Source organism: Copadichromis virginalis, linkage group LG6 (assembly GCF_057382275.1).
Source record: "Copadichromis virginalis isolate Kocher_CV1m ecotype Utaka linkage group LG6, C_Virginalis_male_GT1.1, whole genome shotgun sequence".
Lineage (NCBI taxonomy): Eukaryota > Metazoa > Chordata > Actinopteri > Cichliformes > Cichlidae > Copadichromis > Copadichromis virginalis.
In genome coordinates this window covers 3,922,617-3,936,606 of record NC_140623.1, presented here as the reverse complement: position 1 = coordinate 3,936,606, position 13,990 = coordinate 3,922,617, and the positions used below count along the sequence as shown (strand labels likewise).

The 13,990-nt window shown below is 40.2% G+C and overlaps 1 protein-coding gene across 4 annotated transcripts; it reads right to left on the bottom strand.

Annotated features, from left to right (window-relative positions):
• Positions 1 to 40: 40 nt before the first annotated feature.
• Positions 41 to 12,876, bottom strand: sp2 (sp2 transcription factor). Of its 4 annotated transcripts, none has more exons than XM_085458305.1 (9): positions 12,687 to 12,876; positions 9,042 to 9,118; positions 8,024 to 8,071; positions 7,056 to 7,811; positions 5,853 to 6,071; positions 5,217 to 5,538; positions 3,633 to 3,810; positions 3,313 to 3,506; positions 41 to 3,095 (listed from the first exon to the last, which is right to left on the bottom strand). In XM_085458305.1, exons 1-9 carry the CDS (start codon positions 12,691 to 12,693, stop codon positions 2,995 to 2,997), a joined length of 1,902 nt encoding a protein of 633 aa, XP_085314431.1. In that variant the 5' UTR covers positions 12,694 to 12,876; the 3' UTR covers positions 41 to 2,994. The 4 variants fall into 4 exon arrangements, with proteins under 4 accessions (XP_085314431.1, XP_085314432.1, XP_085314433.1 ...); XM_085458306.1 differs by having other exon boundaries at positions 5,241 to 5,538; positions 12,687 to 12,873; XM_085458307.1 differs by lacking the exon at positions 8,024 to 8,071 and having other exon boundaries at positions 12,687 to 12,873.
• Between the last annotated feature and the right edge of the window lie 1,114 nt (positions 12,877 to 13,990).

Sequence of the window (13,990 nt, the reverse complement as noted above, 5' to 3'; positions counted from 1 at the left end):
TTAGTCCCAAAATGAAAGTTAAAAAGAGTGACGCAGTTGATAAGGTATGAGTTCTTTATTGAGGGGGGGTGATGGTAGAAAAGGAGCAAACTATGTTTTAGCACCTTTATACAACTTAGAAAATTAATTGCTGGTTCTCTTGGTTCTCCTGATATACACAAAAAAAGGTTTGTAGAACACTTTATGACATATAGGCTTGGAGAAGAAGCATTTCATTCACAGAAACCAAGCAACAGAAATGACTTAATTCAGGGGAAAAAACACATTATATTTAATTACAATCAACATTAAATTTACAAATTTTGGAACCTGGGAGTTTAATCAGTGCACATGACATTAGCATGTAACATAAGTTAAAAACACAAAACAAAATTTTACAAATGTTGTTACCTGGAATTAGAAAGAAAAAAAACATCTTTAAATACTGGGTGCAGCTGTCTAAGGCATCTTTAATTCATAGAAAAAAGATCTAGAAGTCTTATACAAAGCAGGAATGAAGCTATACAATGTCACATATATATGTTTTTTTCCTTAAAACACTGTACAAAGTCCACTTCCTTCAAGGCTGGCTACGCCAACCACAAAACTATGCAGCTTACCAATTTTTAATATCCTACATTTACCGTGTCTGACAGACACGTTTTATTTACATATTCACTCATGAAATACAAACATAAATATGAGCAGCCTCTGTCTCTCTCTCTCTCAACGTCACCTTTTTAAAGCACTTTGTTCAAAGTGCTTTGAAAACAAATCGGACTTGAGCTTTTTTGGTCAAATTTCTCTGCTTTGCACAACCTGTAGCAAGCCTGCACCATCTACCAGAAACAAACCTCACTGTGAAGCTGCTCTGCTGGATAATTTGACCAAAAAAAACCTTGTTAAGCAATGACTTAATGTACTTCTTTAAATAACTCCCCGGCAATTTCAGGCTTCAAACTCACTGCTGACTTGTTAGAAAACAGTCAGCTTATCTTCATAACATCAAAATCACTGAGCAAATGTACATTTTCTGTAAAACAAATGAGATTAAAGAAAGTTATATCAGTACTGTGCAGCAGGGCTAATGCTGGTCATCTGTACATCACAAAAACATCTTAAGTGTTAATTTAGAATTAAAGCCATCATATAGCTGGAAAACATTGTGTAACTCATAGAAGGCCTGAGAAAGCTTTATTTTTTCCTGTTTTTTTGCATCTTGTGACATGATTGTCAAGTCAGGCCAAATAATTAAAAGTCTGATCTTATATACAGCAATGCATAGGCTACAATTCATCAAATCTGAACAATGAAAGAAAGACTAAAGTGTAGTTTTGTTCGTTTTTTAAATGAGTAAACTGGGAGAAAGTGTTGGAGGTACCAAATTTTTAGGTTCTTTAGTTTGAGAAGGGTGAACATGTTTCCTGCCACGATGAAACTTGAACTATTCAGGTTATAAACAGGTAATAAAAGAAGCAGAAATCATTAAGTTTGTCAAAGTTAGTTGTCAACTATGAACATGCAACCATTTAAGAACTCAAATAAAATCAATCTAAAACTAAGACTGGTTTGACTTGGAACTAATGTGATTAATGACTGGATGGCTAAACTTCAGGAGCTATACAAAAATAAATGGCAATCTGATACACAGCCCTAGAAGTAAGTGTACATGTCTTGTTATACATGGTAAATAACCAACTATGTAGAAACAAAGTGTGGACCACAGATGCAAGAGCATGTTTTGCATTTGAGTTATCAACTCTTCTTACTGCTAATATTTCACCAAATTAAATCTTTAGCGTCTAAACTCAGTAAAACTTAGCTCATCAGCAAAAGTCTTTCTATGCATTTCTGGGCCATCTCACCAGCCTTTAACAATTTTATTTAATTTTCCTGATATTTGAAACTTCTTGCAGTGCCTGTGTAAAGGTAGAGAATTTTAGGTAGTATAAATACATAACTATCAGACATTTTCCTGATAAACTTGAAAAGAACAATGGTACACTCTCAAACATTTCATCTATTACACACAACTCATGATAAAAGAGCACCAACTGTCTCAACTCAACAGAGGAAACACCTGGAGCCACCATGAGCAGTGTGTAAATTTTCATTGTTGAATTTTAAGATACTTAATATGTTTCCTCCACATCTTTAGCAACAGCTTCCTCTTTGTGGCTTAAAGAGGTTAGATTCTGCTTTTCCTTTATCCGTTTCATGGTTTACAAAACTCCATCCTCTTTACTTTGGTGTTCCACAAGGACTAATTCTTGGAGTATTATATTTTCTAATTAATTACCCTTCCTTAAATTTAAACAATCAATTTCCCAACACAATTCCCAACATTAGCCAACTTTGCAGATCGCATCATATTGCTGCATTTAGATCACTACTGGTAACCAGGGACCTACCAGAGCTCACAGAAATGATATACTGTTATAGCTCCAGCACTTCCTTAATTGTGGTCTGTTTGGTTTTTTGTGATTTATTTTTACATTACTGGGGGGGGGCTCACCCTCAATTTCTGAAATTTCTTAATATTCTGTAATAAAGAGTATGAAGGTTTTTGTGGTAGAAGAAAAAACAATATAAAAGAGACTGATGATGTTGGGTTTTCTAAAAGTAAAAAATAAAAAAAATCTGTATATGTTCTTCTGCCAGAGAAGTAGAGGAGTTCATAAATAATCTAGCAGAGTTAAGCATTTAAATCTAAAGCATTTTTACCTTACAAATTCAGTCACAGTAATCTGTCCACATGTTCAGACCAAATGGGGAAAAAAATGTTTAAAAAATGGTCAATAAATTTGCTGAAAGTTTGAAGTCCACCAGGAAGGGTTCCTTTGTACACCACGCTACACAGTGTCCTTGAAGAGTGACAGGGAATCAAGCATTTCATTCTGGAGAGTTTCCCATTGTGGGATAAGTCACAAGCACAATCCCTTGGTCTCATCTCCACTGCCCATCCTTCCTGTAACACAGTTACTTTCTGAGTTTTTGTATCTGTATACCGTCTGCTCACAAGTTCTTGGTGTTTATGTGAGTCTTGTAATGCTTTGTCAGGTGGTCGCTCCGCATGAAGCGTTTCTGACACTGGCTGCACTCAAAGCGCTTGTCTCCTGTGGGAGGGAAAAAAATGTATTGAGTAATATTTTTAATGCACGTTCAATAATGAAGAAACAATAGGTGTTTTTAAAAACATAATTTGTAAAAATGTCTGGATTGTTAAGTTTTTAAGTGTATTTAGCAACTCTGTGTGCCTATTTTTCCTCTGTATGTGAAGTGAAGTTTAATACAGAGTGATTTGATGATTCTGTTTGTTTGTGTCCAGAGCACCTGTGTGCGTCCTGGCGTGCCTCTGCAGCTCGTCACTGCGCGTGAAACGTTTCCCACAGAAAACCCAGTTGCAGACGAAGGGTCTTTCACCAGTGTGCAGCCGGACATGAGCTCTGAGCAGAGATGTTTTCCTAAAAGTCTTTTCACAGCCAGGGACGTGGCAGATGTGTTTCCTCTTTCCCACCTCACTGGGTCTAAACAGTGAACAAAATTCAAACCCTTTATCAGTATGAGAGTTTTAATAGTCTGAGTGCTAAAAAGTATAATATGAACTTCCCAAAATGTAGAACTGATCCCAACCCATCCTTTGACAGACTCACCTCTTGTCTGCATCTTTACAGTTGGGGCAAGTGCAGGCCATGCGTCGTTTCTTTTCTCCTGGCTGGCCAGGCAACTCCAGGGTGAGGGTCTGGTCTACCTGAATAGCAGGCTGGCCCTGTGCTGCGGCCAGCTGGAGCCCTCCACCCTGCATGGTCTGCACCGTTAGGTGCTGCTGGCCTAACAAACGCAGAGACTCATTGTAAGACAAACAGCAGGGCTTCTGCAGGAGCTGGATAATTCAGTTTACTGCCATCAGTGAACTGAAATTCTAATCAACAATAAATTAAGATGCGAAAGCTATATGTTGCAAAATAAAATTTCATTTTTGTTTTAGAGTTTTTAAACACATTGCAAACTTTCAGCTGCTTTTGCTGTTTGACTGAGGAAAAGGTCAACATTATTCTTTATTAACATAAATAACTGACAACTGATAAAGTTATTTTATCCATCCGTTTGACTGCTTATCTGGGTTTGGGTTGGAGGGGCAGCAGACTTCCCTCACCCCAGCCATCTCTTCTTCATCTGGACAGACAAAGAGTCATCCCCAAGCCAGCCAACAGATATAAACTCTCTCAGACCCAGGTCTGCTATCTTTAACACCAGACCTGGGTCTGACCTGAGGCCTCTTTCCAGTAGGAGATGCCCAAAACACCCCACTTCAGAGGCATCGATAAAGCATCCTCATCAGACGGTCAAATCATTTTTCAATGTGGAGGAGCAGTGCTTCTATTCTCAGTGAATGTCTTTAGCAGCAATAACATGAAGTAATTGTTTTCTGTATAACTATCAGCCTCTCACATTGTTATGGACGAGTCTGACCGACGCTTCTTTACAAGGTTGCTTCGTTGAGGTTCGTGGACGTGAATTTACACTAAGCTCTCTTAAAGTCTGACCACAGCATTTTAATCAGGATGAGATCTGGACTTTTACGGAGCCTCTGGAACACTTTGAATCATTTCTTTTACATCTATTTTGTTGGAGATTTGCTGGTGTGCTTGGGTTGACTGCTCATGGTTGACTCAATGACTGCAGGGCATCCAGATCCTGTGGTTGCAAAACAAGCCTCTGCTCCCACGCTTGACAGTTTTTATGAGGTGTCTGTGCTGATGTGCTGTGTTGTGTAGCACTCGGCTGCTACTTACCTTCTAAACTGCCATGCGAGCAGGAAAGGGTTTACTTCATTTTTTCACAAGACTGCATAAAGTTCGTTGAAAATATTATTTTTCACATGTCTGTAAACTGGTCCACCTCTTGCACAAAACAGAAATGGCTAGGGACTGCTGGTAAGCAGCAACAGAACTTAAGAGAGAGGCGAGTATCCAGTAAAACAACAACTGCAGATGGTGTTCTATTCGTTTAACACAAAAATTACAATTACTTCAAACTTCAACTCCAATCCAAGTTCTTCCACCACTGCATTTCCTCAAAATGGGAAATGAGGGTGGTGGGGTCCCCCCCCCAGTGTGCTGCACACCATGCATGCGCTGCATAAACACCCCAGTGTATTTATCAGTAGTACTAGACAATAACATTGGCTCTATAAACAGCCAGTGGAAAGCTTGAAGAAAAAAAAACAAACAAACCCAAAGCATCTAGCATCAGCTCACCGCCTGCATTGGTGATGGTAACAGGAACTCCCTGAACTTGGACCCCGTTGATGCTGATGGTCTGCACTGCTTGTGCTGCTGAGGTGAGCTGCGATGTGTTCAATTGTATCATTCCACCTGCAGGGGCAATTTTTGCCAAGGTCCGCTCCTTTCGTCCTCCGGTAGCTTGTGTTCTCTTGGAGCCAGCTGGTGGTGCGACAGTGGTGGTAGGGGCAACTGTGGTGGCAGGGGTTGTTGTTGTCATGGAGTCCTGAAGCTGAACCGATTGCCATTCACCTGATGCTGTTTTAAAGAGAATCTGGGGAAAAAAATATCACTAAGTTTACTTAAAATGTTAAACTAATTCCTAGTTAAACTGTTATATTATCTTATATATGACTTTGACATGTTGCTAGCTTAGTTGTAAAAATGTCACATGGTCCTTTGCTACCGTTCCTGAGGTATTCATAATAAACAGAAGAAGTCATTTTCAGCTGCTTCCTTATTTACAAGGAGTTACCTCAGCAGGTAGTGCTAGATATTGATTTAGCAGAATTTTACACTGGATGCCTTTCCTGACACAACAGACTAAAAATATTAAGAGTTAAAGAAACAATAAGCCTGAACAGATACCTGCGTTGGTGATGTTTCTGTTGGAGTGACCTGCAGATTCGAGGAGACAGACTGTCTCTGCGGGACGGGTGGCAACGTAGCAGAGGCAGCCTGTACCACCTTCAAAGCCTGTTGTGGGATCTGAACCACCTGAGAATCTGGTTTGGGCTGGACCAGCTGGACCTGTTGCACCATAGCAGGTTGCCCAGGACTTTGCACAATCAGTAAATTGTTCCCTGCCTGTGAATATAGAGAGAAGAAGCTGACCAGTAATCCTCATACGTAGGCTTTAGCCAACATCTTCAATGTTTTGACCACACTGAAAGGCTAAACATTCATTTAACAGTTAGCTATAGACTGGGTTGAGTGTTTCAAAGTAGAATTTCAAACTCGATAACAATATTGTGGTTTCTGTTTAACTGCGGATTTTATCAATCTGAACTGCACACACATTTACTCGCTTTGGTAGTATATTTATGTCACAGGGAACCTTTTGAGCGTGAAAAACAAAAAGTGGTTGTAACACTAAAAAGACTTTTTGTTTTAACCATTTGGTGGCAGAAGAACACATCACAAATTTAAAAAAAAAAAAACAAAAACAAAAAAAGAAACAAGCTTTGTACCATAAAACAACTGCCTGCCCAAAACTGAAACTGTCCTGAGGCTAATTAGGAAGCAGACGCTTCTGAAGATGTAAAACAGTTGACAGTTTCCTGGGTTTTTTTCTTCTTTTTTGACTCCTCACAAAAAAATGATAACAGGAACAGCAGGTTATTAACATTCATTTGCATACATACATTTTTATTAAGATCAAAAAGTCCCAGTGCTCAAGCCCGGCTTGTATTACAGGAGCACAAACCTTAAGAAGTATACTCTGTGATAAAACAGAATCAGTTACACTTATTTTCAACAAAAAAAGAGAGAATTAAAAAATAAAATAACTGATAATTAATTAAATATATATGGCATTTGGGGACTTCTACTTAACATGCAGTAAATGCTAGACTAAGAGCAGTGAGAGTAGATGCCGAGACTAGCTTACATGTCAAACTTGTGTCTGCGTAATGTTATAATTTGACAAACTTTAAATAAAACACTGACAGTTCAAAGAGAACACATATTTAGAAGGGGACCATTAAGTCTGTTTGAAGATTAACTTAAAACAAATAAATCGTGCCTTTGTTTATGCTTTTCAGTACCAGAAACAATAACAAATAGGGGTACCTGTATGATGTTATCACCAGCTTCTATTAGGATGGTCTCCATCTGCTCTGGGGTTGGAGAGGCAGCCTGTGCTGGAGGCGGCGGTGGAGGCTCAGCAGCCAGTACTGCCTTTTTTTTCCTCCCTCGTCGTGCCTTTCCAGGAGTGGGAGGGGCTGCAGCTGTCTCTGTGATGATTTGTGTCCCACCCACTTCCCCTGTAGCCACGTTGAGGGGAATTGTAAGTCCACTGGGCAGCTGCACAACGTTTGTAGCTGTATTGTTTGGCTTCCGCACCTTGAGGGAGGGCTTGATGGCTACGGTCTTCTGTGGCGTGACAGGAGCAGTGGCTGCAGCCGGAGCCGGCATGGTCATGGGAGTGGTAATGATGGCCTGGTTGGTACCGGGTATGAGCTGGATCTGACCTCCCTGTGGCATCACTTGAATGGTTTGTGCACCCTGGATCTGCGGCACCACCTGATACTGGATGCCAGGAGTGGCCGAGGTGCCGGTACAAGCAGGACTCTGCTGGATAGTAAGGACGATGGGGCTGCCAGGAGCTGTGGAGCCCAGGCCAGCAGGTAGCTGGATCACATTGCCCTTTGTTGAAAGGAAACCAAGGTTTTTCGGTGGAGCTGGCGCTATTGGAGCTGGCTTTATAGGAAGGAGCCGGCGAGGTTGTGGCTGCGCTGGCGGAGAGGTGACAGGAGCCTGAGCAGCAGGAGGGCCGATTTTACTGCAGGTGGCAGCCAGCAGAGCCAAAGGAGAGGGCTGAGTGTCCTGTGGGAAGACAGAAACATAGTCCAAGCCTGCATTAAAACCAGCCTGAACAAGAAGAATTCAGCACTAAGGGAACGATAGGATGAGGTAGTAGTCAGATCAAAAGCTAAAACAAAACAAGTTAACACAACCCAACAGGTAGGCCTACAACTACACATTAAGAATCATAATCAGTAGCGATTAAGTGGTGTAGTAGGTGTAGGAGTTTCCACCTGCGATGCCTTTGTGCCCCTCTTTGGTCCAAATGTGTGATCATCAAGCTGCAGGACAGGGAAGCATTCTACATTAATGCCATCTTCAGCACACTTTATATACACTGGACCGCTTCATGTATTTGAGGCAACAAACGGGTTTAAGTTGGGACTAAGAAGGTTGATACAACAAAAGTGAAAAAGGTTTAGTGACTACTGGTGCAAGACACAAAGCGATGTCATTAGTATTTAAATTCCCAATTGTGCAGTTGTGTCTCTCAGATATTGATCAACATCGAAGCAAAACAGTGACTGAATTTATAGAATATATTGTTTTTGTTAGAAAAATATAGCACATCAGCTCTATCCTGGCACATAGAGAAGTGAGGGCCGCTTTTCCATTTCCAAACTAAACTAGTGCAAGAGCACCGAATCTGGATCTAACCTCATCTGAGAAAGTAATGATAATGCTGCCATAATCCATAATTAGTGGGCGTAAGGGTCCAGATAACAGCGGTAAGTTAGAACAGTTGACTGGTTCTTTATCATTTGTTTAAATGTCTCTGGGGGTTTTTTCCAGTCAAAGCAGTTTTAAATTTGACAATAAACTTATCATGACATCTTAACTTACACAGTGTCGTTTTTGTATGTATGTTAATTTCAAAATTCTACGCGGCCTTGTTCTCGAGTTATTGCATTCACAAGATTTTCAGAAAACTTAACCACCGAGATTTTTAGTAGATGCACCTATGGTATTCACTCAAGTTATCGCATTCACAAACTTAGGTGTCCACACTGCCCGCCAGGCAGGGTAACAACAGTACTCCATCAGCGATTTGCAATTGAGGGTTAAAAAACACTCAATGCTTACAATGCACTAAACATCAAAGGAATTCTACAGAAAAATAAACACACAGTGTATATTAGCACAAAGATATGGCAGCAATATGAACACAACAGATGTTAAGAGCAACAGTAAGAGAAGAGATTGCAACAGTGCAACATGCGTGCACAGCCGAGGCTTGTGGCTGCTACTCACTTGTGTTGAAGCAGAGGAGGGCTGAAGGTATTCGCTGGGACTGACAGCGACAGTGGTAGCCATACTGTCCTGTTGTTCTGAAAAAACGCACAGCAGAGAGATTTCAGGCTGCCTGCAATGGTTAAGCTATTCAAGGGTATCACAGGACATTGCAACAAAACAGAAGAGCTCTGTGAAGGACAAGCCATGCAGTATCTCACTTAAACTGCTATATGATCATTAAATGTCATCAATTACACAAATGATGCCATTAACTGCGCTAATTAACGCATTCATTTGCATGCTGACACTTTCATTTTCACCAAACATGTGGGATATTTATATGACTCACATCTCTTAAAGGATTCAGGAATGACAGAGTTGTGCTTTTTTGTTTGTTTGTTTGCTTTTTGAGGTTTCGAGAAAATATTTTCCCTCCAATATGTTGACGATATTAAAAATATTCAACTCACGCATGTTATTAGCAGAGTCATTAGAAGCTATCTGTCAAGAGTCAATATATCATGTTGTTGTTGTTGTTGTTAAATCACCATAATTGCAATTTGCATGAGTCAGCCACATTTACCAGTGACAGAGATGGGAAACAAATGCTTTTCCTTCAAAGGTTTCTATGTTTTCTCTATTTTTGTCCAGAATCTACTCCACATCTATTCCACATATTAAATTTAAATAGGTCATTTATTCAATTTTCTCGGTAACTTAGTGGAGATTTTGTATATTCACACACATTAAACTGCATCAATAACAGAATTATAAAGGAATACAAAATTTCCACTGTGATGGAATATACCACAAAGAGCTAACTGGCCAAAATAAATAACATAAACAATGCAGACGATCTCTAAAGCCTGCTCTGAAAAACAGTTACCACTAATGCAAAGCAGTGTACGGAACTGAAGCTTTAAAGTTTTCCAGTACGTGGGGAATAATGCAGACACCTACTGATCTCTTTGATAAATATACACGGTTCTTTTAGGTACCGCAGCACATCTTTTGCTATTTGACTTGTTTTTGATCCAGTCTAATATAAACTTAGGTCATTAACCAGATCAAAATTTAGTCAATCGAGAAAGAGCTGTGATACCTGTACTTCATAAACTTAACAAGTTGTGTCTGCCAGAGGTTGTGTGTGTTCTAACAGCAAATGTCAATCTACTGGCCACATGTCAAATACTCTGAGCAAAAAAAAAAAATACATTGGACTGCGCTCAAAAATATTATACGAGAAAAAGACAGTAAATATATTGAGCATATTATATTTCCATTTCAACATTTAGGGCAGGCTGCCCAGCAGCAGTTTAAGAGCAGGATAAATCTTGAGAGCCAAGCAAAGCAGCCTAATGGCCAAAATAGGTCGATGCTGTTATTGTCAAACAGAACTGCTGTGGAACTGTGGATAAAGCAATGCAAGCTGTTTTACTATCCATTACTGCTTGAACTACAACACAGCTAGTGCACACGATACAATCTCCACTTTTTTTAATAATTTATATAAATTCAAGAACAACACACAAATGTGCAATTTAAAAGCCAAGGGATCTGTGACAGATTCAAATATTTTAATTTGGGATTTTATAGAACAGAAATACTCGCAGGCATTTTTAACATCTATTAACAATAATGACAAATGTAAAACGATAAACACTACTGGGACAGTAGTCCAGTACTGTCCCCTAACCCCTGTTGAGCTACATATCTAAGCTGGAAAACACCTGAACTCAACCAGCAGATAAGATATATGACCACATGGTAGCCACAGATCACTCTTCAGGCTGTCCCGATATTTGTGACAAATACACAGGATGATGATAAAGAAGTGATTCATCATCATAGATCTGCAACATGCAGATTTGTAAGCCAATGGCCATATTTTATATAAATGTATAAAACAAAGTAAGATGAATTAGAGCGGTGTCCTTTCATCATGATAAAAAAATGATTGCACAAGTGTGTATATGTAAATTAACACAGATACTGCAATAACATTGCCACCAACACTTGTTTGGAGTTGTAATGTTTGGGGCTTAGTTATTCTCTGCCTGCTCTAACAGGTGTTATAAATTATGAAACAGGTTTGTGGTTGCCTGTCTTTGAAAGCATGTACCTTCACCACAGTTTGCAGAGAAACAACTTAGTTTCTTTGTAAGAGTGCAAATGCAGCTTTCTTCAAGAACTTATGTAGTTCAGTGATCTTTCTTGTCTTCACCCTTTGCACAGCATTTCTGTCCACACACGTAAAACACAAAAATGCACAAGTATTACAATGATCATTTATTGAACTTCTCTTACATTTTTATTGAGGAAAATGATGTTGCAATACACCCATCACTAACAACATTAAAAGCACTGCCATTATGTGCTACAATTCAAGGTTCTGCAGTGAAACTTTAGTTCCTGGTACTCGTGTTGGTACTTTGACTAACTTTGTTGCACACCAAGAACACAGGCCACACCTTTGACATCACCCTGCAGAACAACACACCCTGCCACTAAAATACAAATAAAAAAAAACTCTAAGGAACAAAAAACAGACATGCAAGGCACCCTGATCTCATTCCAGTTAGGCATCCTGACCTAGGACAGCCTCACTCCAAAACCAATGCACTGGATCTGTCACCAACATTCCAGTGCCTGACACCACAAGTGTAATAATATTCCATAAAAAAGCATTCCATACAATGCCGACGTCAGACAATAACTTGCTAGTTATGAGGAAATGCCTGAAGTACAAATTCCTCTTTTCTACAAACTGTGCCGTCTGTATCTGCCAGCTCATCTGTCGACAGTAAACTTAAGCCTGACACACAATAAACTCATCTCTGTGTCGTGGCTGGTGATCAGCTGTACAAACAGGAAGGAGTTCCTCTGTTGGAGCTGCCTGCCTCATCTAGTAAAAGCATTATAAAATGCAGCTGTTAATCGAAACGTCTGAACATGACTACCAAAGCAACAGACTTTCACTCGGGGATATCTCAGCCTGCTGAGCGAGCCACTAATCTCTCCATTCTGACACATTTTGGATTGGTGATAGCAACAGAGAACAGAACTTCCCATCAGTTATGCAAGTGTGACTTTAAGTCCTGCAAATAACACAAATGGGGGAAAAGTGCGGCCTCAAAATAGCGCCGCCATGCAACACAGTCTGTTAGGTTGGCTTGCAGAGCAACAGCAGCTAACGTTAGCCACCAAGCTAGCTAGTGCTACTGACTCAACTGAGGCAGACTCAAATGTCTATCGACTAGCTTATATATGTGCTGGTTTGCTTTGATAAAAATAAATGAGGCGAGACGGGAATGGGTGCAACATGAAAATATGTCGGTGTATTGCTGTGGGGTTTCATATGTGGTGGAAATGGACAAATCGATTTGGGGGCAGAAACAAGTAAAGGACCAGCTACATAGCTTCCAGTAGCATTTTGGCTAGCTGACGCGTAGCTAGCAAGTCAAACTCTCTTTGATAACGTTACAGAAAAAGGGAGCTCTTTGCCGGAAGTGCACTGCTTATTTTGGTACATACAACCGCACGAACACCCCTAAAACATAGTTATTTGTACCACAGCATGATTAGTACTTTCCCTTCAACGCAAATATAATGTTTTACGAAGTAGAATGTAATATAAACACCAATGTTTTAATTCCTACCCACCGCTCATGACGACATTCGCTCTCCGCGAGCCTTGCAGACCGAACCCATGGAGGAATCCGCCCGCGCTGTTGCACCAATCCACGGACAATAGAGAGTTAATTGACGTCTACCCTGACCAACTACCTTTAGCTGTCTTTGTGACCGAAGTCCACCTGAGCCAATCCCGACGTCATATTTCTGTACATGGGTCGATGGATGACCGTTTGGCCAATGGGATGTCTAGATTGTGATCAGTGGGGCGGTTCCAACAGGACTGACCTGGAACAAGCGAGTGCCCTATTACAGCAGGAGCACTGCTTCACTGACGTCCCTGACGGCCAATGTGATCTTTAAGGGGCAGTACAGTCAAACTAAGAATGACAGCCGCGCTGATCAATGAGCTTTAAGTCACTTGTGCCTGACCTGTTTAAACTGTGGCACGATATGGAGCGGGACGTTATGTGGGATAAAGACTGCGCTCAGTGAATGGATTATATATTTATTTTAAAGCTGTGAGCATATGTTGCATTGATAGTTCAACATTTGTCTGTACAGTACAGGATATCACTACCAGCCTACTTTGCACAGCTTTGTATATTGTACATTTTAGATGTATTTATGTTTTGGTTTTTTTTTTTTGACAATGTTGGCCTGTTAATGGCTTAATTACTGTTTGTTTAAAGGTCCACTCACGCAAAAATCAAATCAAATCAAATCACTTTTATTGTCACATCACATGTGCAGGCACACTGGCACAGCACATGCGAGTGAAATTCTTGTGTGCGAGCCCCACAAGCAACAGAGATGTGCAAACACAACAACACAAACGAGCAAAATACAAGAATGGCCAACCTGAAACTAATAAATATATGTACAATATATAATAGTGTATGCATTTCTGGATGTGTATACTAAATATTTTCCTACGTGTGTGTGTGTGTGTGTGTATACACATTTTTACAAATTAAATAGTTAAAAAAAAAAAATAAATAATAATAATAATAATAATAATAATAATAATAAAATATATAAAATATACAGAGTTGAATATGTGCAAAACAGCGGCATTACTGTACAGTATGGAGTGCATAATGTTGAAGTTCCAGTAGTGAAGCTGAGGTGTCTATGACGTGTTCAGCAGTCTGATGGCCTGGTGGAAGAAGCTGTCTCTCAGTCTGCTGGTACGGGACCGGATGCTGCAGAACCTCCTTCCTGATGGAAGCAGTCTGAACAGTTTATGGCTGGGGTGACTGGAGTCCTTGATGATCCTCCCCGCTTTCCTCAGGCAGCGCTTCCTGTAGATGTCTTGGAGGGAGGGAAGCTCA